We start from the raw sequence: 27032 nt of genomic DNA, 5'->3' as shown, positions 1-27032 counted from the left end.
AAGTTTTTCTAGGAGCTTCCTTAAATTGCTTTGACATGATGTCTTCCCGCTGTATTTAGTGGATAGTGGATAATATCGATACGTCTGATAGTTATAAAGTAAAATTCGTTATATTTACCAAGTGGTTCTAAATAAACGACCTTTTCTACGATCTCAGTATATATATATTTTAAAGAAACAATCAGCCTGTCAGCAATAAAGGAAAAGCAAATCAGCCGTAATCTTTAATTAAGCTTTCTCTTGCCAATTGTCTTTGATTTCTGTCAATCAATTGCTGCGAGCTGTACTTCAGATGAGGCGACATAGCCTGCGGGTCGAATCTGTGCTCAATGATTATGTTTGTTAGCTGTCAACAAAAAATTGAAAAAGTGCACCAAGGTAACCAATGCTTCGGACTTAAACCTCTCTGTCGTCACTAAAAATCGGACATATATGCTCCTTTCACGCGTTCAGAAGCAGTATACATCGAATTATTTCTACTTCCTCTCAGCTCAGCAAGTCTTACAACGAAGCTGGTGGGAGAGAGAGAGAGAAAGAGCTTTGAGACACTTTGCGTGCTGTTACATGATGGAGTCGCATTTGGTCAGATGTCTTTTAAGTGTCTCGGCTACTTGAAAAGTTCTTACTGCAATGAGATGTTTAGATTGTTCATGATTATTTCATGGTGCTTATGTGTGAAATGAGCATATATTCACCCTATGTGTGCCACTGCTGTCCGAGTTAACGGTGTAGGGTTGAGTTGCAAACGCGTGAATAACACAGCGTATTATCCCGAAATGGAAAAAATGGAATTTATTGCATGTTAAAAGAAATGAGTGATACCAAATGGCAAGGAGAAAGGCTTAGAAAAACCTCATAATACCCTGTTTGTTGATCGGATAAGATTTTTTTAATTACTGTACAATGCAAGTGTAACAAATTAACTGCCATGCCTAACTTTTCATTTTGATAGTTTAAGTACCCGACGGGTTCATGAAAGTGAAATCAATTTTTCTGATGCGATTTTAGACTTCAATGGGACTTGAACTAATGGTAATTAAAAGAAGATGGCTCGGTGTCCATAAATAAAATAACATAATAAAAAATCATTTGCATTTTAATTTCAAGTTTAATGAGCTTAAATTAAGTTCATCAAGCCCTTCCTAAGCTGAGTTGCTTTGTTTTTTCGTTAGTTCATTAGAACTAATTATATTTTGTCACAAAAGCCGAATCCTTCTACAGCGATTTAGAAGGTTCTTAAGCTAATTCAGGGGGTTAAACAAGATGATCAAGCTCAGAAATATTAATTGAATAATCTAAAATGTTTTTTAGTATTTCAGGAAACAGTGATTTATCTGTTGTTTTTATTAAACTTCATGTCTTCACATTTCGCTGATTCTAATAGGCCTGGACCTTGTATAAGGTTGCCGATCCGCACCAACGATTCTTATACCGGCTTAAGTGGCCGCTTAATCGCATCAGCTGATGTTTCTGTCCTTTCTCAATTTAACACACTATCTGGAACGCCAATCTTTTATGAGATATGCATACTTATGATGAATTCTCATTTAGATGACACATAAGTAATATCGTAACGTTATCAGTTATAGCCGTCTTACCTGCTAATTATTTAGTGAATTGACCACGGCAAGAATCATTTCAGCAATAGGTGATTGCCTTCTGCCAACTTGAAGCTGCGCTCTATGCATGGAGGGAAGGCTCGAGAGGCTTATTTGTTTCTTTAACATCATTTTAGCGGTTGAAAGGATTATTTTTCTCGTTCGGGTCTTATGATTATCATACTTGAATTTACCATAAAGGCTAGATTGCATGTTTCCATGTCTTTTTAAAATTAAAAAAAAAAAGCGAATTAACGATTAAATTTTATCATATTATGCCTATATAGCAGACACAGAATTCCTACAGTGAATGTGTTACTTAAGAGAATCTTAAGAGTGGTTTTAGTGCCAATCACTTTAGTGCTTAGGCTTCCGCGGTTCACAGTAAGCAGTAGGAGTCCTCCTCAACCCTTTGACTCCCAAAAGTGATTAACATGTAACTTCTCTCCACAATATCCATAGATTATCCAGCAAACGGGTATTGAGAAAACTCCAACGTATTAGGCAGAGGTTGTTATCATGATCTGACACTAAATTCTCATAACTGATTTACAAAGAAATGTGTAGAAGCAAAGGGGGAGAATTAGTAAATAGATCATAGGAGTTGAAGTGTTCTGTATCTGGTCACTCTGTTTTCAGCATCTTCCAGCGATCAAAATGATTCGCATGTTTTTTTACTTCCGTGGGACGGGAAAGGGACGTAAGAAATAGACATTAATCAATATCGGCTCTGATTTGATCATGCTTTCGATTTTTCATCGATCGAGGAAGATCAAATAAAGACATGAATTTTCCGACCTCGGCATGTGTCCATTTATTTCGCGGTTCTATCTCGAAAACGATGAATCCCAAACAGATCCCCGGAAGTGTGCTTATTGTTGCCAAGAGGATTTCCGATAGCGTTATCTTTGACGATGCCTAGCTACGCTGTATGTCTGCGTGACTATTTCTTTCAGGGCTTTCTCTGAGATTTACAAAGAGTCTGAGAAAACCCGGCAATTGAGCTACATTATTTCGACCTTCGAGCAATTGGTCGTCGTCAAAATGTGTGATTCATCAGTGAGCCACCCTATCATTATTGAAATCAAATAACGATTAAAATGATGTCAAACATCTTTTAAGAAGAATACTTTGCATGTTAAATATAGTTTAGATTTCAGTGACGTCAGATCAAAAGGGCACATTCACGATAAGTTTTCAAGTTTCAGGTGTCATTCTTTCGGTTGAGTGACTGCGTTCCTTTATCACCTCACAGCAGTTAAATTAATCGTACATGAACTCCCACCACATAGTTCCGGAGGAAAACTTGGATTCGAGCTAATCTCAAACTATGGACTCTAATAGATGATTCAGGGAGCCCTTTGCAGGTATTTGACTTATTGCCGCCGGATAAAAAAAATTATAGGTTATATGAGTTGTTATATTGTATTGTGGACACAAAGCAGCGACCCGGAATGCCACTCGGTTTAATTTGAGGTTTGTTTGTTAACGCGGACAAGACACTTTCGCTGAGTTTTTGCGGTAAAGAGGGGCAGTTGCTTTTCGCTGCGTGAATGTCGGAAAGTTAAAGGCGACGGTCAGAGTAACGTATGTTGTGTGAAAAGGTTTGTAAAATTTCAACCACGTCAAAAATCCAAGGTTTTAATGGATGCATTCTCGAAGCAGAAACGCTCAAATCATTCCAAAACTGTTAATTTCATTGTAGGTTTTCTCTATCAAAGTGCGGCTATATCGATTAGTTGAATACTCGAGTTGAGGTTAGTAAACAGAGAATTTGTCTCTTAATGTGTCTTAGAGGTTTACATAGCGAAGATCACTTCAGGTTTTAGACGTATTTAACTGAATGATCATATTAGTAAAGCAGACAATCGTCTTACTGTGTTGAGCAACAAAGCATCATATTTGTTGAATATCATGCGATAGTACCTAGTCAAACAGACTGTTCCAGTTCTTTTGCACGTGACAGACTTCCATTTCGACAACCAAGCCAATGTTTGTTTATTTGTTTCTATTTTGGGTGAGAAAATTCAATGTTAAAAACGACGACAGAGTATCAAGCCTACAAAAATCGATTGTTATTGTCAATCATTGTTTTCGCAATTAGCTGAGATTTTTCATGTTATCTTCTAAACTTATGCAGCTTTCCTATGTGTTCAATATCTCGCAATAAGCTCGCAAAGTCAATTTGTTTTAACTTCAAGGTTTTTGATTCGATCTCCCACAAGCGAAGTACATCATTCAGTAATTTTGTAGGCGATTTGAGGTGAGCTTTTTGAAGTATTTCGTATGCCTCTTGGCATGGTGACACGATCATTTTTCCGGCGTTCTCCGACCCTTTGTCTGGGTACAAACCTTTATAGGCCATCCGTTCTTCCGGTAATTCATGATTATTCAAGTGATTGTACATCAGTTCGCGAGTGTGGTTCAGTTATAACTTAAGCAACTTAGCCACCGCACCTTCCACTGACAGCTCTTCTTTCTACGAAGGCAAAACTAGCAATTATTACTTAGGACGCCCTGTGAAGTATCTCTTGAAGTACTGCTCGAGTTATTCACCACAAACCTACAGTGTAAAATTAAGTTAAAAATCCATCTCGAACCCTTTTCGTCTTCCGTCTATAACTTCGTTCCGCTTCGAAAATCAATGCAATTATTAGCTTTTTACGGTCTTCTAGCAGCAAAAGTCAAGCTTAAAAATTTTAGCCTAGAAACGATCTTTTTGCTGTGTGCCAGGCCGATTTGCGTAAAATAGCTCAATAAAAATATATTGGCGCTGAAATATTGCTCAAGACAAGAGAAGAGATTCATCAATCATTCATGAAAGACAAATGATGTTTTTTTTTGTTTTTTTTTTTCATCTAATTTGGCGAGCAAGTATGTAATTTTCGAAGCCGCCTTCGACCAAAAACCGCCACAACTAAAGAGTTTTGATCGCGTGTCAGTGATGTACATAAAGATATAAGCGATTTGAACTATTTCTATTATGATACGAGAAAAGAGAAGGCACTCAGGGTTAACGTGCCGTTCTAATCAAGCGGAAATCGATCAGTCGTCACTTGCTCGCAAATGCATCTTTCAAATCAACATTAATTAGCAAAAATCGAACATAAACAAGGAACCCTGTTTTCTTATGTTTTCCAATTCCGCAGTATTTTTCGAATAATAGCTCTCCGGCGATACTGTTCTTAAATACACCGTTAAAAAGTTGGTATTTGTCCGCTGGATTAGGGTCAAGCGTTTGTCACGTTTTATCCTTCTTCTCTTGAAGGTAATTGCATGCTTGAACAAATATTGTTGTGACCTTTTCGTCATTATGGAAAATGTAGTAGCTACGTGTTAGAACACACGCTGGGCTGAGGTCGAGCCCCCACTGGTAGTGCTCTTCAAGCGTACCATGGCTCAGCGCCTTTTTTTTGTTTGTTTTAAAGGCTTTTTAGATGTCATTGCTACTAAGTCGAAAGAACAATGGTGGTCATTGCTTGTTTTTGATGCGTGTATTTGCATTAATTATGGAGCAGTTATTTAATACATTTGTTACACTCCTCAATACCGACTCACCTTCGATTTACGCCACACGATTTTCCTAGTCATACAATCATAAGGAACTATTGTATCTCAGAAATCGATTCACAAGTCATGAAATATATAGTTCGTGGGCAGCTTTCATCATGTATTCAGCATTGCTAGTGGGTTAGGCTTGTCTCGGGCTTGTAAAGTGCGTTTCAAAATGCGACGATCCTTTCGGGTTGTGTACGAACTGCGCTGATACTTTGAAGGTAGGATTCATAAGCCTAATTATTACTTTTCTCTCTTTTTAAACAATAATAACTTTCTCTCCGAGGCGAGGGAAGGAAGGAGCGGACAGAAAAGAAAAATTGGGGAGGGCTGGATACATGTGAGAAAGGAAGGAGGGAAGTGCTTGTATCTCCGTTGGCTAAGAAAGGCAGGGATGAGGTTGAAAATCAAAGATAACTCCGAATTACTTCTGATTTGCTCTTTAACCAATTTTTATATCGTCTGCTTTAGAAAAAATGTTCCTCTCCTACTTGAACTTGTTAGTAAAGGCGACTCTTTTCGCTAGATCAAAGGCAGAACCTGAAAGGTTAAGGGTTTTTTCCTCGGCGATGATTGGTTGTTAAGAATTGTTCGTTTCTTTTTGCCGATAGCTTTATCAGTACAAGCACACGGTGTCAAGGTTTTCGTGCAGCATTTGGGAATCTCATTGTACAGAGCTGAAAGGTGATGATTGACAGGAAGAACTAAGTATAATAATTATGGCGCAAAATGTAATGAAAACGTGAAGCGAATCAGTTGACCATTGTAGACGCTTCCTCACAATTTGGTAATTGTTAAAGATAACCAACTTTGTTGAGTGTCTAATGCAAATGAATATAAAAAACGCCCCCGGTGAGGAAAACCCTCCAACTAGATCTCATCGTTAAAGGATGACATTTTGATCCGCGACGTATGTACGTGGTCGCATTTCTGTTTACTCAGAACAGTCATAAAATCTGTTGACTTTGGTGCCAAACATATTTCAAATGTGTGGAGAATGAAATCAACCTTTCATTTTAGTTATTTATTTCCTCTAAACTGTAAAAACTGATTTCAAATTAAAATTGTTTTTCGCTGCAAAGGAAAAAAAAGTGGGGTTTGAATTTTTTTTTTCAAAATTCAAATCCGTTTTTCTGGAAATTGGAAAACAAAGAGCAAAAACGCTAAAAGAAAACTCGAATTTCATATCCAGTTTATCAAAAAATTATAAAACAAAAAGTTAAGTTGCCAGATGTTTTTCATGTTGTGGAAAAAATAAAATGGATTGTAAATGAACTAATTTCCAATTTTTACAGCAAAGAAGGAAAGCGAAATAATTCTGGTCGCCAACAGTTGGTATTTAGGGACCAGCTAATCTCAATTTTAGACCCTGTGTCCGAACGTTATCATTGTCACTGCTGCTGTGCGTGTGCGGATGGAATTTAAAACCACGTTTACGTTCATTCATGTATCTTTTCGTCTTTTTTTCCTCTGGCTCTGTATTTATTTGATGTGCATCACAAAGTGAACATCCAGACGAAGAACTACCCAAGAGCAATTCTGATACTGTTATGGCACCAATAATAATGGTGATAAAAAATAACCACAATAATGATTATAAATATAATTATATTAAAAATGTCATTTGTATTTAACGTGATCACATCAAAGGCGTCATCTGGCATTTTGTCAAGCATTAAAAACTCGATGATCTCACTTCACCATAAGAGAAGCTTCGCTCGTTGATATTAGATAGTAAAAGATGAAAGGCAATATGCTATTGTACCATTTACAGTTCCATGAAAAAAAACAATGCTTTCGTTCATTTGGAAGTGAAAGATTATACAGAGATGGAAGAGTTCCGCCTTATACATAGTCTGCTATTGAATGGAAGTGCGTAGATGAAGTTTTGTTTATTCGCAAGCCGCTCTTTTGACACGGAATGGAAATAAATCTTGAATTCCCCGAAGCAGTTGTGTTTAATATGAGATGATATGGCTAAGCAACAATTTTTGCTGATTGGTTTGCAGTTTGAGTTTTTTCCGTAACGAATTTGACGATACGAGACCCCATCAGGTACAACACCAACGGGAGGGACACTGCCGTGAGACAAAAGGCCTAATGAGCGGAACAACTACTCATTGCTGTTTGTTTCATGTTTATTTTGAGATTTCGATCTGTGAATATTGACTTCAGATATTAACATTTTATTGAACTTTTTTTTTCTCGTTTTCTTTTGTCAGCAGCATGTGGTCATTATGTAAATGGCACTTTTTAGGACGAGTTTTCATCTCACTAAGAAAAAAGCCATTTTGTCTTGTTTACTTAATTCTCATCGCGCCTACTTTTTTGAAAAAAACATCGAGGAAACCATAAACATCACGTACCAACCCAATACATGTTTGGCCAATGTCAAAGAAAAATCAAGTATTAAAAATGCATCAAGATCCCGGTTCATGAAACGCCTCATTTCGGACAATAATTTTTTGGATTGCTTCTTTTTATAGAAACTTAATGTTTCATTATGACATTTGTTTGCGAGCCTCTCGGTAAGATCAATATCGTTTTCCAGCCATCTGCCTCTCTTTAAGTAAAAGAGGCCGTAGCCAATCGTAAGGCAAAGACGCTCACATCAGTTTTATTTTCATTATAAGCCTCGTCGCTCGTAGAGCAAAAGAGTGAGCCACAACATGATAACTTGCGATGGTGTTTCGATGAACTATACACTATTACCTTATGAGAATTATTTTTATCATTTATAAAAGTGAAGTGGCAGTGCTTAACCTTGTGAAGTTAGCAAAATAGTCGCCAGGTAATTTTGATATTTAAATTTGCAGCCAAATTAATTAACATAATTAACATGTACCTGCGCGAATCGGAATGTTTGATGTCTTTTGCACCGTTTAATTTTCAAATTTCGTGTTCTTGGTATTCTTCTGTGTTTCGACATTTTAAAACACCCCCTGTTTGTCAATATTTTCTGTTCTTTTGCAGGTTGTCGACTGAGGAAACACTTAGGTAGACCGTGAGCTTGGAAGCGCAATTTTTTGGATAAATTTAATCGACATCAACTGTCTGTGCTTTCGTTTGTATTCGGTGGCCTTCAACACTGGTAATTTCACTGGATAACACGAAATACCATCTACGAACGATCTGCTGAGTTGATTTCGCTTGTGGCCACAGATCCAGATAGACGATCGTTTTGATTCTGTGTCTGCTAACTGGGTAAGGCAGCGTGAATGTATTCAAGGTATGGTGGTTTATGAGGGCTAAACATCCGTCGAAATGGCTGTAAGAACATGCGGATGGCTTGCTCTTTTGGTCATTCTATCTTACGTCCCTTCGCCGATCGCGGAAGAAGTTAAACTTGGCCTTTTAATCCCTTTCAAAAGCGCTGGTCGAATCGGGAACTATTTCCATCGAGGCGAGTTCTATGCCTCCGCCATGAGTATCGCAGTAGATGATATCAACCGAAGGCCTGACCTTCTTCCTGGTATAAATGTCACTTTCATCTGGAACGACACCGACTGCGAAGAGCTTAAAACGCTGCAGTCCGTAGTATATCAAATGAATCAGGGCGTTACGGCATTTATCGGCCCGGGATGTAGCTGTAACACTTCTGCCAGGCTGGCTGCATCATTCAGTAAGACCATGATATCATATGTAAGTAACCCATTTTACAAGTTGGGTAATTATGATCTGAATGTCTACTTCTGTTAATGCCCACTTGAAACATCATTTGCTTATTTCGTGTTTATATATATTATGCGGGATCGCGTTCAAAAGAAAAAAATATTTACAAAGTCTACATAATTAGTACCGGTTTAGTTCAAATCATGTTTATCTTTAAAGGAGAAAATTGAGTAGAACAGTTTCTTACTGGGCAAATTGCGCATTTTTTTCCTTTCACGAAGTTTTTGGCTGGTTTGCTTTTGGCAATGCTGCGAATCGATCGAAATAAGATCGAAAAAAACAAATTTGAAAATTACTCAAACGTTTGATTAATTTGATTAATTTGACCATTAATTTCTGCCGTTAATTACAATTTGTCTTCTTTTTTAATCATGGGATAGAGATGTTAACTATATAAACAAGCATGTCCATGCTAGTCAAGGAAAACTTGCGTTTAATTAATCGTTCTTGGTTTTTAAGATAAATTTGAAAATGAGAGTGGGTTTAATAAAAAGTACCTTCACCGGTAAAAGCTGTCATATAAATGACATATCCTCGTCTCGTCGCTAAGTTGAATCGTCTCAATTTTCAGACGCACAAGGTTTTTCATAACAACAATGAATATGTCATACAAGACTATGAAATGATAGAAAAACGCCGCCGTGTGAGATGAAAACACCTGGATTTTTTTCATTATGAATAATTTACATAAGCAGCATTTTGTCCCTGTTTGTCCTAAGAAAAATACTTCTGTATTTTATCAGAAAAATCGAAAGTGTTCAATATCAGATTCGAATTCAGAATATATTCACCGTCTCTCGACAGTTCTTTTTATGGAGGTGATCCAATATCATGTTTGACTTGTCGCTCGTTAACTGAGGATGTATTTTCATTACAAAACTGACGTCTCTCATAAATGTTCTTCTCTGTTATTTGATCTGGGAAACGCAAATTCGAAGCTATGTTGTTTTGTTTATGTGATCCACTCAAACACTAAAATGACAGTTTTCACATTAAACCCGTGAATTTTACTTATTACCAATTTTTGTATAATATATAATGGTAAACTGATTATCAGGTTTTTTTTTCTACTGGTTTTTTTTACAATTTACCAATTGTTGTATAATATATAATGGTAAACTGATTATCAGGTTTTTTTTCTACTGGTTTTTTCTTACAACTTTGCGCAATCTTATATCCTCCATTTCTCGATCGTTAAAAGATGGTGGTGAGGTGAGACAATTAAAAACAATGTCAAAAGAGTTGTAACGCTTAGTAAAGTGAATTGCTCGAACTCAGGAGTAACAATGGGTCATATAGTCTGATTATCCGCGTGGGAGTAGTGCCGAATAGCAGTTGCAGCGACTGTGTTTCGACAACCTTAGCGGAAATCATTGTCAGACTCTGATGATGACTTCCGCTCACGGTGTCAAAACATCGGTCGTTGTTTGATACCGAGAAAGGTCCTCCATAGGACCACTCTCACCCGTGCGATTAGACTACACGACTAAAGCATGTCTTATCACAAACTAATACGATACTGTCTTCGGGAGATTACCGAGAGTCGAATTGCTTAACGCTTCAGGCGATTTTGTCGCCGAGCGAGAACCAGGATCTTGTCCTTGCCCCGGTTCTCCGAAGCGTGGATAACGATATCCAGTGGATAGCACAGTAAGTCTTGTTGACCCATCTGGCCCCGGTTGTTCGAAGATCGGCTAACGATATCCATTGAATAAATCTCTATCCGGTGGATAACGCTATACGTTTTTCTATCACTTATCCGCTGGATAGCGATTTATTTGTTGGATAGCGTTATCCACCCTTTATACAACTGGGCCCTGATGAATAACGATTTATCCGTTGGATGGCGTTGTCCGTCCTTCTAACAACTTTTTGTCCTCGATTTCATCTTACAGATGTGTGGCAATCCTGATGTTTCGTACAAGAAGTTGTATCCGACCTTTATTCGAACGTTTGCTGTTGACACTAAACTCACGCCAAGTCTACTGTCACTGCTCAATTACTTCAATTGGAAGAGAGTGGCGATTATCTACGAAAACGTAACGAAATGGATTGAAATGAAAGATAACTTGGCCACACGATTGAGAGCGAAAGGAATAACTGTGGCTCTGGAACTGCTTACGCATCATTCAGCGCTGTACAGGCCTAAAAACCATTCAGACAATTACAGAGAAATTATGAGAAAGGTCAAAGAAGAAGCTCGAAGTACGTAACAAGTTTCGTAGATTATTGCAATGAATATTTCAACTTAGGTTCAAATGTTCCCGCCTTTCTCATCTCAAATAATCACCACTTTTACTACTTACAATTACATGTAAGCCAACTTTATAAGGTTGTATATTTAACACTGTAACAAAAATGCTAATATGAATATGAAAGCGATCTTCGCAGTAACGAACGCTACTTGAGCAGTAGTGAAAAATAAGGCCTGAAAAAAATTTCAGGCCTGTACGGGATTTGAAACCCATGACCTCTGCGACGCCGGTGTAGGGGGACAAGCAACACTCTTAGTCGCTTCATGCTGCAGAAACTAGGATAAACTCCAGGTAGATGAGCCCCTCGGCTTGAGGGCAGACTTAACCTTCCTAGCACTGCCACTGCTACTGTCTCTGCCGTTACCGCTGTCCCCGTCATTATATATGCCATTAGTGCTCCTGCTACAGCTATTATCACCAACACCCCTTTACCTACAACACTTTAGAAACACTTTCAATAACAGTCTTGATAACTTCGCTGCCATTGCCATTACCACGACGCCAGCGCTGATTTGACATTTCACACCACCATTTCGCAGCCATTTTTGCCCTCAATGAAAAAATTATCTTCTCACCACCTCTATGTATCTGTTACCTTTACTGAATGGAAGCGTTTATTTAAAGCGCTCGGGACAAACCTCGGTCCCTTCTTGAACAAAGGAAAAATGGTATAATGACCTTTGTATTAGTTACGTTTACGGATGGGAAACCTTTCTCTGAGGGATTCTTTTGGCACTCTTGAGGGTGTTCCCTGAAAGGAGGTTCCACTGCTTTGCCGTTAGTTTCAGAAATACTGTTGCTTCATTAGCCCGATCATCTCTACCACTGCTTCCAGCAGTAATTTTTCCATTAAGAAATGTTTAGCCTAACCCAAATGCTTCTCTTCTAGTTGTGGTTTTTGTGTCCGATTTCCACATAGCCAGGGAAGGGATGCTTCACGCATATGATGAAGACATGATAAATGGCGATTACGCTTTTATAATGTTTGAACTGGATCAAGCTCAAATAGCAATGTACACCGGGAAGCCTTTCAAGTGGTTTTTCAGCAGCCACTGGGAAACTTTGAATAGATATGAACATTTGAAGAAAGCCTTTGAAGCTGTTTTTGTCCTGGCCATAAAAAGTCCTACTTCCGAAAGCTACACCAGCTTTGCAGAGGAGTTGAAGCGCCGTTCCCCTGACCCTCCGTTTAACAGCGAAGTATACAAAGGCTATCTGTGGGACAACAAGTCAAGCTTCCCTGCAAACAAATCTCGGGTAAGCGAATGATGTTGATGCTGTGCGTAACGGCTTTTGGTTTACAGCTTATTGCTTTATTAGCAGATGCAGCCGGCCCCTGATCATTGCGCTCAAGTTGTGTCGTATTTTGTGGGAGAAGAGTGACTCTTGTATACGTAGTCCTTCTCTTAATCTACCCAGGCACCAACATTGTGTTTAAGAAACTTGAGAAATTGCTGGTGGTATCTGCGATGCACTGGCCTTTGAACAGTAACTATCATACCAAAACATCGAAAATAATTTTATATTTGAGTGTGAGCGTCCCGTTTGTTTTCACCTAATAGTTACAGCTTGTTGGGGTATGGCCTCGATATACAACAATCAACAAATTCTCTTATGAGTTCTTATGCAACTTTGAACCATGAGTTTTTCTTTTGACCTAGAATTGCCATGACGATATTTTTTTTTGCTCTTCAGCCACCAATTTACGGAGCTTATCTTTACGATGCCGTGTACCAGTACGCGATTGCGCTCAACAAAACATTGGCAGAGAAGGAACCTTTGACAGGAAAGAACATCGCAAACAAGCTACATGATATCCAATACGACAGTAAGTTGCTTTCTTGAGTTTTATTTTTGCATCGTTATCATCTAAGTTGCTGGGAGATGCGGTGTTTAGTGCATTGCACTGTGGGTTGATTGAGTCCGGGATCGAGACTTGGCTGAGTTAATGTGTTGTGTTTTTGGGCAAAATACTCTACTCTCTTTACCAGGAGTATAGATGAGTAGCGAAGAATTGTCAGGGGCGTGTAATGAAATGCTGGGAGTGTCCTTACGATAGGCTAGGCACGGGAACAGTAATACTCCTAGTCTCTTCATGTTAAGGAAACTGGAATAAGCTCCAGCTGGTTGGGCCACTGGGCTCGGGAACAGACTTTATAAGTTGGGGTTAACAAGCTAATTTGTGTGTTATTAGCAGATGGATATTTTATGATGTTTTGCCGTTTTTGTGGTGGCTTGTTTTATCTAAAAGATGATCGAGGCATTTTCGTAGATTCAGGGGAGACTTGCTTTACCCAATTTCTCGGCCAAAACAGGCTGTTAAATACACAGACAATCCTTCGTAACCTCCTCGAATAGAATTCGCTTCGGATGCGAACTGTAAGAAAAGAGTTGTAAACAACTACGCTGTAGGGATCTCTAAGTGGTAATGGGATTCGCCTTACACCTATCGGGCCCGGATTCGAACCCTTAAACTGACGTCTTGTCTCGACTCACTGTGGGTTCAGCCTTGCTATTGATTCTCTTCCTTGCTTTAAGGGCCAGTTCCTCCTTTCCAAAACTGGACACTCCAAATTGCTGAATTCAGTGGGTATGGAGCCAATTCAGATATGTGTACCACTTCTAACTGGCATTTAGTATATACTTTATATTTTCTTTTTCAGGCATACTTGGATACAAGATTCATTTTGATGTAAATGGAGATGCCGAGTTCAATTTAACGTTACTGGATATGCAAGGTTGGTGATCTTCCTCCATCTTTATACCAACAACGTAAAGTATCATTTACCATTAGCGAACCTGGGTGTAAAGAAAAAAAATCACATCATTATGTCAGATTTGCCAAAACGTTTGCAGAAACGCTAGCAAAAAACGATACGTAGAGGCTCATCTTTTCTCGTTCAGGAGTCTTTAAAGTATCTTTTAGGGCAATAATTTCTTCGGCGATGTCATTATATATGTCCCGGCTCCCATGCTCTTTTAAGATATAGATTCTGCGAATTTTCAATGACGTTGGAAAGGTAGTCAGTCTACGACTCTCTTTTGGAAACACAGAATGGTTTTTTGTCTTGGAAGAGGAGACTTATTTTCGTCTTTCCTCTCTTCATTCCTCCTTAACGGTGGAACTATGCTGCAAGGACTTTGAATGTTTCGTTGTTTCTTTTCCTCTTAGCTGTTACAGGGGAGGGAGATATGATTCCAGTTGGGGATTTCCAAATCAAGTTCGATAATACAACGAAAGGAGGAGAACAGGTTTTTATTAGACGGCCAAACGTTACCATAAAATGGCCTGGTGGACGAAAGGGGCCCCCAAGGGACTCCCCTGAGTGCGGCTTTCATGGAGAATTGTGTATTGAACCCGAGAAAGGAGGTATTTGTTTCCATACTTAAATATTTTTTTAGTTATAATGGGGATGACCACACCATCTACCTGTTTAAAGGTAAAATAACATTAGCACTCGAGACCAGTGGACCACACAAACTACTGCTGTCATAAAATGACTTTGAAATGTTTTTGATTGTTTGTAAGTTACTGTGCGAGTTTTCAAGAAATGTTGCGGTTCATTTTGGTCCATGCTGCGACATGAGGCTGAATTCGTTAAAGCCTTGCCCTAAAATTTTGTCACTTCTTTCATTAGATGCCAAGACGAAAATAATTGCCGGAGTGTCAGGAGCACTTGCCCTCCTATCGCTGCTCTTACTCCTTAACATCTACAGGTAACTTACTTTGCTTATTGACCCAAGATCTAATCAGCCCCTCCTCCGACCAGCTGCAGTACATTTCGTGCTAGTTTACCTACGTTCTTATCTCTTAACCCGTTTGATGGATAATTTTCTGACATGTGAGGAGCAGTTACATGCTTACCATCTAATGATATATTCATCTCATTAGACGTTTTAGGGTATAGTATCGCTGAGTATTACTGAGTGCAGACTCAAGAGCAGTGACGTGAAAAGACATACGGTTAAAGATCGTGGGACAGTTTTTTGTTTGTTTGTAATCTTTCTGAGGAGGGCAAGTTGACTCATCCAAACTTTTACCGTCTTGCAGGCAGTACAGGCTTGAGCGTGAACTAAAAAGTCTGCTCTGGAAGGTCGACTACAATGAAATCTGTTTTGAGAAGAAAAGGAATTCCATTTCGTCCTTTGGAAGCTGTGTGGTAGGCGTCAACGATATCATCCAATTACGTTTGTTTTCTATTTTAAAACTAGTAAAGTGCTTACGAATGTCAATGTTTATCTTGCTCCATCCATTTTTCAGGCCTCAAGCCAATTAGTCACTCATTCATCCCCTCAGTCCTTCGATCAGTCAGTCAGTCAGTCAGTCAGTGAGACAGTCAGACAGTCAGTTAGTCAGTCATTGGCTTAGACGAAGGGCATACGCTAGAAATGTGAGCTTAAAAACTCTGTACGGTGGCCAATTTACACGATCAACTCAGTTATTCAGTCTTCCAGTCTTTTAGTCTTTCAATCATTCAGTCTTTCAGTTTTTCAGTTTTTCAGTTTTTCAGTCTTTCAGTTTTCCAGTCTTGCAGTCTCGCACTCTTTCAGTCCTGCAGTCTTTCAGTCTTGCAGTATTTCAGTCTTTCAGTTTTCCAGCCTTTCAGTCTTTCAGTCTTGCAGTCTTGCAGTCTTGCAGTCTTGCAGTCTTGCAGTCTTGCAGTCTTGCAGTCTTGCAGTCTTGCAGTCTTGCAGTCTTGCAGTCTTTCAGTCTTTCAGTTTTCCAGTCTTTCAGTCTTCCAGTCCTTCAGTCTTTTAGTCTTTCAATCATTCAGTCTTTCAGTCATTCAATCTTAAGTCGCTTACCTCCTTCCATTTTACTTACACAGAAGGAAAACGATCCTGATATGTTTGAACCCCTCCTCGAAGATGACGATGAGGTTTTAAAGGTCACCGCTGTCGGAGTTTACAAGGTATTTTATTCTCACTTCTAACCTGTACGTACATTCGTGTTGAGTTGGTAACAAATTATAAGACATCGACCGATCAAGTAACACAGGTGTACCATTATTCCTCTCTTTTTCTTTTAGGGAAACCTTGTTGCAGTCAAACGCTTGGCCAAGAAAAATATAGATCTCACGAGAACTGTGTTAATGGAACTAAAACAGGTACTTACCATAATACACAAATAATAAAGAGCATCCCATTGGAAAATCGGAGTTGGCAGCTGGAGTGCGACTCTCGACCTTAAACTAAGATCGTTCTTCATCCTACCCCCGTCTCTTTTGCCGGTCATCATCCTCAGGCCTTTTTTTAACCTCTTGACCCCCAAGATCTAAAAATCACGTGTCGTTTTTGGTTGTCAAACATTTCTTGTAATTGAAGTTTTAGTAATTGGGTGTTTAATCAAGGTATGTCACGAAGTTTATCTTCCTGTTTTTTTCTCATCACCTTTCCTATTAACAATTTATATTGATTTTGTGAGGATGAATTCTTCTTTTGTCACCACTTGGAGCAATATGGTCTACAGGGTATCAGGAATTACCCCCGTAATGATAATGATATCCATATCCACATCTTTTGCACGAGAGTGCAAGTGTAGCTGGCGGGAAGTGGAAGGTCGAAGAACTTTCCAACAATAGCTATTAAACATACCACAAATTTGCGGAAGAAATCAAGCGAACGGGTCGAAAGGTGGAAGCGAACTTGTTTCACTGCATCTAGCAAACTCGGAAAGATGACTAGGCCAATTTGCTATGGCCCGAAAACCTCCAAATACAAGGTGATGACCTGTTTTCTGACAGTGAATTCGTCTGGTCGTGTTTCTTTTAGATGCGCGACCTGAGGCATGACAATCTAAATCCATTCATCGGCGCATGCGTGGATCCACCAAACATCTGCATCATTTCACAGTACTGCTCCAAGGGGAGCCTTCAGGTAAGTCATCCTATAGTTACAACACTGAAGACTGGAGGAAAGAGAGATTGCATTGGTTTTACATTGGTATGTTCTTTCAAGTTGTGCAAATCTTGACGAACGAAACATTTACTAATAGAACCTCTTAGATACAAAGTTTAATTACATGCTGAAATTTTCAATTACAAACCTTCAATCCTCTATATTGAAGGACGTGAAGGACATTCAATAAAAGGAAAAGGAATCAGCACATGAGCTACATGCACATGAACGATTATTTTGTATTACTTACTCGCTATGCTATTTTTATTCTTCGCAACATAGGATATTTTGGAAAACGAGGATGTCAAGTTGGATCATATGTTCATAGCTTCACTTGTTTCTGACATAGTTAAGGTAAGGTCAAACATTGGATATTCATTTCACAAAATTCCTGATTGATTCCGGCTTAACGTGATTCTGGTAAATGTGCTGCAGAACCACATTTAACAGTTCAGCCGTTTATTGGAAACAAATCACCAGTTTCTCTTACAGTGCCCTTAGTTCATACAATATGAGTCCACGCTGTCTTTCAACCTCCTTTTTTCTTTTTCTTTCCAGGGAATGTGTTTTATCCAGAGCACAGATATCAAGTCACATGGTGATCTTAAATCACCCAACTGCTTGGTGGATAGCCGCTGGGTGTTAAAAATTGCAGATTACGGGCTCCCAACCTTTAAGGAAAAGCAAAGGAAAACGTACCCGTCGGAGTATGCGTACTACAGAGGTAGGTGTAAGATAATCACCTTTAGAGCCTTGGCATCTCGCACTTTTTGTTCTCTCTCTCCGTGTACCGGTCTAATATTTCCGTGGTCGTCTTTAACCCTGATTGTTATCTCCCTAAGGTTAGAGGTTTGAGAAAATAACTGTCAAGTGACAGTTAAGACTCCTTTCGAAGTGCAATACTTTTCTGATTTTAGATCTTCTATGGGTTGCGCCGGAGATTTTACGCCTTCCAAATCGTCCTGCTAGAGGAACGCAGAAGGGCGATGTCTACAGCTTTGCAATCATTTTGCAAGAGTTCCATACAAGGGAAGGTCCCTACAGTTCCAGCTATATGGATCCCAAGGGTAGGAAAATGGTGTTCCAGTGTTTTCACTGCTGAATTTATTTTCTGTAAAGTCGTTGAATCTTCCTCAGGAACGTTTCTACTCTAGGGACATCTCCATTCAAGGAACATAGACTCTGAGCCCCTTTAAAAATATTTTCTACAGTCTTATGTATCTGTTAAATTTGTTGATGATACACCTATATTTAAGGAAAATCTCCATTCGAGGAACACAAACTTTAGGCCCAACTGAAAAAGTTCTTACACTTTTTTTTATCTTATCTTTGTTGAAGGAACACCTCAGTCTACTTAGGCGGTGGCCTGATCTACTTTAGAAGACGTATACTAACGGAGGGCTACTCTAATCTTGTGGTTGATTTTTTTTCCTACTGCTTCCAGATATTGTAAGCCGGGTACAGAACGGAGAATTTCCGCCTTTCCGCCCGACTGTATCAGAGCTGATCACCGGAGTGGAAGAAATCCGGGAACTGATGAAACAGTGTTGGGAAGAAAGTCCAGACTTACGACCAGACTTCCACGAAATCAAGAAGATTATGAACAAGATTTTAACCAACAACGGAATGTATGTAGACTTTTACCTACTTGCTCCCCTTGACCAATCAATCATTAACTTTCCACGAGAAAAAATTGTGATAACCTTGACTTTAGTAGATTACTTCTGAGTTGAAAATGGTGCATTTCAATTACTTCTTGTAAAACCAATACCATTAAGTGATGACTGCTAAATTAAAAAAAAAAAAACGAAAAATTAAATCAAGAAGTAACTGCGAGTATCAAATATCGTTTGGAATTATATGATTACATTTACATTTACATGGAGCGAGGAAAACTCACTTCCATGTGAAAACTTTGTTCCTTTTTACGCGTTAAATACGATGTGAGTCACTTCAGCCTTTGGGATTGCTCTGATTTGTTAAGCACGAGTACTAGAGGTTGATGTGGTTTTGATGTTTTTCCCCCATAAAGGAAAACAAACATTTTTGACAACGTTGTTTATATGATGGAAAAGTACGCTGATAACTTGGAAGAACTGGTGATTGAACGAACTGGTCAGTTGATCGAAGAAAAGAAGAAGACTGACGCTCTGTTGGAAAGAATGTTGCCAAGGTATGGGCATAGACAAGTAGTGTTTTTCGTATCTTCAGGCTGTAAAATATCAATCCGTCATCATTAGTAGGTCCTTCAGCTCGGCATGCATACGGCCTGTCATGTACACAGCTTTACAAGGATACTGTCAGTTAGGCTTGAAGCTTGCCATTCATATCATCAGTTTGGCATATTGCTCGGCATGCAAACTGTCAGTTAGGCATTCAGTATGGCATGCCTACTATCAGTTGAGTATGTTGCTTGACATGCATACTATAGGGTAGGCATGCAGCTTTTAGTTAGGCATGTAAACCTGACTGCATACCATCGTATTAGGTATGCAGCTTAATATGCAAACTTTTCCTTGAAGCATGCAATTTGGCATGTATACTAGTCGTTAAGCATGCAACTTGACCTCAGATTCTGCATGCAAACCACACCATGGATACTATACTGTGCATACACATTTTTTAAAATTTTTTTTTTTCGTATTTTCTCTGCAGGCCTGTTGCAGAGCAGCTCAAGAGAGGCAAAGCGGTAGAGGCGGAAAGTTTCCACGAAGTCTCGATTTACTTTAGTGACATTGTTGGATTCACTGAGCTCTCTGCAGAAAGTACTCCTCTACAGGTTGACATTTAAGTGTTAGATAATTAATCATTGATTATCACTATGTTAATAGGAATTTTACGGTTTCAAGTTTCAATACATAGAGAAAAATTGCCCCCCGAGACAGAGATGTGTACAACTTTCTGTAGAGAGTACTCTCACCTCTATGGACGTTTTTTTACCAAATTTGAATTGATCATTGCTTTTATACAAATATAATCCCCTTTATTAATTATCTTTATTTTACTTTTTTTTTTCAACGCGGACACTGCAATACTAGCCTTTAAGTTTACACTACTGACAAATTAAATCAGTTACATACATACCTCTTTATTATTGTTCCACATTCTATTTCAGTGGTAAGTTAGAAAATAAGATCCTTTTTCTCGAGATCATATTCTTTACAAACTTTTCCCCTGGTATTCTTCTACAAAAGCACAGTTATTTTTTTTCTTCCTAAAGGTTGTTACTCTTTTGAATGACCTGTACACTCTATTTGATGACATCATAAGTGAATATGACGTTTACAAGGTGAGGTTTGCTAGTTATTATACCTATAAACCCGAACTGTCGTTCGTCTGATAGTCTTACGTCCTCGCCCCCTTGAATGGACCACCGCTCAAAACGTGAGCTTCTCAAAATTCATGAGCAAATTTATGACTTTCTGTAGAGACTATCTTCCTCAAAATCAAAGACGCGATATGTTAAAGGTTGTTACACCTTAACTGAAAAGGATAGCATTTTCATTCTTCGAAAGGACACTCTACTTAGTACACCAGCTTTTCAAAAGTCACGGGTAAACTTAACCAATATCATCAACTGAATTATTCACTGACCAAGGACGCAGCGAAAAAATTATTTAGAATGTAATAACTGTGCATCATCGCGTTTAGAATAATATACTTTAAGGAGGTTGGACGTAAAGTTTAAAGTTCGTGATTTAATTGTAAATTGAGCCATTCTTCTCAGCTGTACAATCTTACGATTCAATGCTTCAAATCGGGCAAGGTTCATCTTCCACCTTTATAAAACTAATCTTCTATCTTACTAATATACTCAAGCGCTAAAAAAGACCTAACTTCCAATCATCTCCAACATATCTAAACTTTATTTAACAGTGAAAAAGATCATGGAAAAGTAATATCGAAGCTTAAATGTCACACAGATAACAAATTATGTAACATTAATATTACTAACCTTTATGAAAAAACCTTTGATTTTAATCTAAATAAGTTTTTACTTATTAAAAGCCTCTTTATACTTTTGAAGGAAGTTTATAACGCATCTGTGGGTCAAATTTTTTCTTGCGCAAAAAATTTTGTTAAGTTACGTAAAAGCTAACGTTGACTATTAAATTCTGCATAAAGGTACTTCATGCGCCTTCTTAAACTGATGATTAGCGACAAAATAACATTATTTGCAGAGGTAGCCTCATTGCCTTGACGTTTATTCCGTTGCTTTTTATTTATGACCCGAAAAATATTACTTTGTCTCCAGTTTCCGAAATAAATGACAAAGATACAGTAACTGCTTTTCTTTGATCATGAATTTTAAAATGGAGATATTCTGTTAAGAGAATAATCCAACGACGTTTTCCTTCAACTTTTTTAAAACTGTTATTGATGTTTTGTAAATATGCAAGTGGCTCAAAAAGAAATTAAATTTCGCACGTCTCTATTCTTTCCTGCCGAATGTTAAAATAAAACAGTAATAACCGTAAATTTTCACAATAAACATTAAACGTGGAAGGTCCGTTCAACCTCCAATTTTAGTGCCGTGTTTGCTTGTACTCTAGTGCGCTCCTTCTGCCCGGCAGGTGGAGACAATTGGTGACGCTTACATGGTTGTGTCAGGGCTACCCATCAGAAATGGCCATCATCACGCTGGTGAGATTGCGCGCATGGCGTTGCACTTGATTGAGGCTGTGAAGAAAGACTTTACAGTTCGTCACAAGAGTGATTACAAACTTAAACTACGTGTTGGAATTCACAGTGGTAAGTGCAAGCGATGTTTAGAGGTGTTCTTGATAACAAATGATCATCAATGATCTGCCTTTTCATTGGCCGAAAGCCTCCAAAGTGAGCTGCAAACAATTCGGGCTACAAAATATATGAATCTCATATATCATTGAACTTCACAGAAATGATATTGCGATAGTCACGCTTAATCGTGTTCACGCTCATCAATGGTAAGGGCAGATCACTTTCCTCTACGCATATACAATACCTTTTGTGCACGCGAAAGTTTTCTACGTTCTTCTGTGGAACTGGCACATTTTCCCCTTCCCTCTCCCCTCCCCCTTCCGTAAGCGCTGGATATATTGCTATGTACCCTCATACAGGGAAACGCTTTGGTGTGGTCTTGAACGAGTAAAAAGTTATTTACATATGAAGTATTTCGACCTTTTCTTTTTTCTGAACTAAAAAAATTGTATAAGCTGTAAATGTTTGCTTAAGGTGCTCAATATGGGTGGTACTTATTCAAAATATTCTGTCTAAATATTGGCTACGTCGTTATACCACAATCTATATTTTGAACGGGCTAGCGATGTAAAATTAATTTGTCTTGTACGGGAGTAGGGTTTTAATGACTTACGGCACAGCCCCACCAAAACTCTCCGTATGATGTTTAACCCTTTCTCCCATGGAAGACAAAATTTTTCTTCACAATATCCTTTCAATATCAAGTGCACAAGTGATGAGAATAGAGAAAATATCATTTGGGGGATTATTAGTTGATTAAATACCAAATTCACCGAACTTACATCATAAGAATTGTATGGCAGACAGTAGAGAGAAATACTGATGAGATCGTAGGGAGCGAAAGAGTTAACAACTTAACATCGTTATACAATTTAACACCAGATCTGATGACCGTTTGCTTACTTATTTGCTCACTGATGCCTTTTTCTTAAGGTCCTGTGGTGGCAGGTGTTGTTGGAATAACTATGCCACGTTACTGTTTATTTGGTGACACAGTCAACACTGCATCTCGGATGGAATCAAATGGAGAAGGTAATTAGCACTTGGAAACGTTTTTTATTTCGTCACAAAAGACGCTATTTATGCTTTTAGCTCGTTTACTTTAACTCATAGAGCGCATTGCCAAAACCTAGTTCTGTTTGGTGGGAATAAGTTATGAAAATAAAATCTTTCTTGCTTCTGAGAGTTTTTTTATCTTTGGGTATCATTTTTAGTGTGTAAAACGTTTGGTTCTTTTGTTGATAGAGTTGTTTGTTATGTATAGCTCTAAGAATTCACATCAGCGAGGTGACAAAGAGAATACTTGAAGCTTTGGGAGGCTTCATAGTCGAAACTCGAGGCGAGGTGTTCCTGAAGGTGAGAATAGTAAAATAAATTTAGAAACATTTTCGATAACCCAATGGTTTGTTTCTCAACTTGATATCCTTTGACAAAACCGCCAACCATTCAACAACATATGTACTTTGTTTTCGAAATTTAGGAAAGCAGGGTTTGCGAAATGGCGGGCCTGATTTCTAGTCTTTCTTTCCATGTAAATGGATTTCTTTACTATCTTTCTAAAACCGACATTCATCGGCCGAAGGATCACGTATTATTACCCAACTTGATGTTTGTCTGTCTTTCGTAACCAAAGTTTGCTTCTAAAGCGCTTTATGTATTTTATTAGGGAAAGGGAAATATGACAACTTATTGGCTTATGGATGCAGCACAGAAACCAGTCCATAAGCCTCGGCGCCCCATACCAAATGGCTTCCTTACGGACTCCCCCTCCTTTCTTTACCCGGATTTAAAAGTACTTTGGCGGGGTCATGCTCATCAGTATCCCTGGGAATAAGACGTTCCCCGTCGCTGCGCCGTAGTCAGTTCCGTGGCTCCAGGGTTCTCCAATTATGAAGAGATGGCAGAAGATTGAGGATGGTCCCAAGAATTCCCCAAGAAACAGCTTGATTAAGACAAATGCCAATGCCACTCAGCAGACTATTGTATGAAAGCGAAAACACTCATTTTAACTCTGCTGGGAGAATTGACTTCCGTGTCGAGTGTGAACATACAAGTCCAATTTCAAATGAAACGTTAAGAGAGAAGGAAGTGGATAGAACTATGCGATATCGTCGTAATGACTTTCTTTCTGAGGTCCATCTTAAGATTATTTGCTGTCACGAACGGGAAGTAAAAGTCATGTATTTGTGTCACAGCATAGGCACGTCATTTGAATACTCGTACCTCGGACATTTTGCGTCCGTTAACTAATTTGTGTGGCTATAATGTACCGATCAATTCGAAGCTTCAACATCCCCTCGGGCAACCTCCCCCCTCCCGGCATTTGACCTTGAGAAGATTGATTTGTTAAAACCCCGCCCACGGGGCAAAGACTGTTCTCAAATGCCCCAACAAATATTTTTGTTAAAGGAAAAATTAGCAACTGTGACTTTCTACACATTGACTAAGCTTTGAAACCTAGACCTCGTAGAACTTTCTTTCTGAGCCATTGGCTCGCTAAAGTAAACTATTATTTTTAGACACCTCCATATTTAACAATATAACACTAGTGTTTCTCTGTAAAGACTTGTCGAATGTCTGTAGGTTACCCGGGGGAGGGGGATGTTGAAGCTTCGAACTGAACGGTGCATAATACGTTTGAGCGTAAGGTAACGATGAGCAAAAGGAAAATAAGATACAATTAGCATAGTTTCTTTCTTAAAAGGGTTGTGCATTAGGCGACAAGAGCACCGTCAAACTTTCAAGAATTTGCTTAAAAAATCATTTTTACGGCAAATTCATTTTGTGTGAATGGGTACCATCATTTTTGTGATATTTCACATTCTGCTCTCTCTCTGTTTAAAACAGAGAAGACACATGTGTAACATAACTTTGTGTGAACGCCGTTTGTTTTCCAGGTGAAATTATCAGTCTGTCAAGCTGGTCAAAAAAATTGCTTGTCTGTCAGAGAGAAAAACACCTGATTAAAAACTGTTCCAAAACAATGCTCTTATTTTCTAGAGTCTCGACTTCTTGATTCCACTTGCCATTATGATAATTGCTTCAAAACAAAAACCTTTTTACTTACAAGGTTGCAGTGCTTTTTTCCCTTGTAAAAATTTGTCGAATTTCAAGTGTATGTTTTCTCATAATGAAAATTTATTATTTCTATAACATTTCCACTTACTAAAGAATTCTGTAGGTTATTTGTTGGCATCTTCGCTTTGGCAATTGCATGATGGCACTTTTAATTGGAATGAACACCGTCACTTTATTTGGAAACATTTACATTTAGTGGAGATTGAAATTTCAATTCAAAATTCTAATCGCTAGGACCAGATCCAATATTTGAAAGAACAGTGTATACATCTGAAAACATTAAATACATTGGTTTTAAGGCAACATTTTTCAGTACCAAAGAAAATTGTTTTGTCGAAACCCAGAGAGGAATGAAAATCTTCATGAAGCCAGGAGAGGGGTGTGTATATCGTACAGAGTGAAAAGTAATTTATAAGTTCTAAATTGCCCCAAATATATTTCAGCATGAATAGATGTATATATTATATGTGTAATATAGTGCGTTTCGACGAGCTCGAGCAATCGGTTTCTGTAGAATGTAAAGTTGTCTATGTAGTTGTTTCTGTCCATTTGAGGAAAAATACGATATAATTAAAATTTTTGAATAACCAAGTATGTCTCTAAAACTTTGGTCCAACGTGTTTATGTCCATACACTCGTTTTTTGTAAGAACGTCTAACTTTGGGGCTGAGTTAACTGTCCACCGACCCCTCCCTAACCCAACATTAACCCTAACTTGTTATCTATTGACTGTTGTTGAGTTAGGGGAGGGGTAAGTGGGCAGTTGCCCAGATAATGATATTGATCCAAAGTTCCTTACGTTAAAACGTACATGAGAAATCAACGGTAAAAGTTAAAGAATGATTTTATAATAAGTTCAGTTATGCACGCATTCTGATTGGTTCTCCTATAATCTATTGGAGGACAGACGTATAGATGACGTCATCATTAAAACTTTTTCTTCCGTACATTTTAATTCTTTATTATATAAAACTAATAGATTCCAAGTTGCCGTGCGTGTGTTGCAGAATAGATAACAGAGGACGTCAAAATGTGGTGAAGAACATCAGTGACACACTCGGCTGCACCTCGTGTGCCACTTTTTGTTCTTACCACATTTTGACGTCAGCTGTGATCTATCACTGAACAGACGCACGGCAACTTGGAATCTATTTGTTAAATAGACCAAGCAAGATCTAGTGATAGTCTCGAAGAATATGCAATATGGCGAGGGGAAAGAAAGCAAACGAAAAAAAAATGTTTGAATTATTAATGTCAACACGCAAAAGCTGTCTCTAAGAGAGTAGGAAAATGCTCACGAGTCCTTACTCCAAAGACTGTTTGATAGTGTTGCGAAATGTTCATTCCAGGAGGCTGGTCCTTGTAGCAAACTCTGTTTCGAACTTTACTTCACCATCACGTTGGACCGCTGAGTCATCATACCCCGGAATCAGAAACTTTCCAACAAACAAAAGGGGTATCACAGTGAGCGCACTGAAAGAACTCAGGTCACGCTTGTCTTTCACTCAGCTGAGATTCCACGTAGTAAGAAACAAGGTCGTACGTTCCGCGTGACCACAGTCAGTAACAGCACCGGTGAAGGTGTGGTCTAGTACTTCAGCGGCCAAAGGATGTGCACTCCGATTCACTCTCTCCAGGAGACTTTGGGAAAAATCTATGTGCGATAAATAATTAGCCAATAAAAATATTAGAGCAGTTTTTAATTAAGTGTGGACGTAATGTGGTATTGCATGTTTTTTCATTTTGAAATGTGTGGAAAAAGGTTGCAACATATTTCAATCATCACTTAGACCTGAAATATTTATCTTGGTAAATTGGGATTTACAGCCTCGAGGTTATGTTATTTTTTATGAGTTCTATTGGCTTCTCGGGATATTTATCTTGGTTCTGATTGGCCGTTTTGATAAACTTTGTTTTGGTTCGTGACACTCGATTCAGAATCTTTCATTCCAAAAAACAGCTTTCTTTCACTATTGACCCCAGTAGGCGTTTTTATGAATTCCTTAACATCAAAGGATAAGCAAGCAAGACCAACCGTTCTCTCTCATAACCGAAAAAAGTTAATACAGAGACTTCGAAATTTGCAGAAACAAAGTCAAACTACTTAAAAGGATGAAAGGTTGGTGATGGGAAAAGGATGACTTATTTTAGTCGAGTTCCATCAATCAAGCAAGCTTCCTCCCCTTTATTATGAACACGTGACCCGATCAATGACGACACGATTCGTTTTTTGGAA

At 38.5% G+C, this 27032-nt stretch overlaps 1 protein-coding gene across 1 annotated transcript; it reads left to right on the top strand.

Moving 5' to 3' along the window:
- Nucleotides 1–2825: 2825 nt before the first annotated feature.
- LOC131769841 (atrial natriuretic peptide receptor 1) lies at nucleotides 2826–24905 on the top strand. Its single transcript, XM_059085572.2, is given in 25 exon segments — nucleotides 2826–2965; nucleotides 8127–8795; nucleotides 10721–11030; nucleotides 11970–12337; nucleotides 12776–12908; nucleotides 13744–13818; nucleotides 14253–14450; nucleotides 14719–14797; nucleotides 15132–15240; nucleotides 15910–15993; nucleotides 16111–16188; nucleotides 16853–16957; nucleotides 17261–17332; nucleotides 17537–17702; nucleotides 17896–18045; nucleotides 18423–18606; nucleotides 19011–19151; nucleotides 19634–19757; nucleotides 20199–20267; nucleotides 21532–21730; nucleotides 22652–22750; nucleotides 22983–23074; nucleotides 23385–23478; nucleotides 23481–23588; nucleotides 23591–24905. Coding segments are annotated over 24 exon segments (3531 nt in total). The 5' UTR covers nucleotides 2826–2965; nucleotides 8127–8417; the 3' UTR covers nucleotides 23707–24905.
- Nucleotides 24906–27032: the final 2127 nt, after the last annotated feature.

The sequence above is a fragment of the Pocillopora verrucosa genome, chromosome 8, assembly GCF_036669915.1.
Source record: "Pocillopora verrucosa isolate sample1 chromosome 8, ASM3666991v2, whole genome shotgun sequence".
Taxonomy (NCBI): Eukaryota; Metazoa; Cnidaria; class Anthozoa; order Scleractinia; family Pocilloporidae; genus Pocillopora; species Pocillopora verrucosa.
This window is presented reverse-complemented; position numbering and strand designations above follow the sequence as displayed.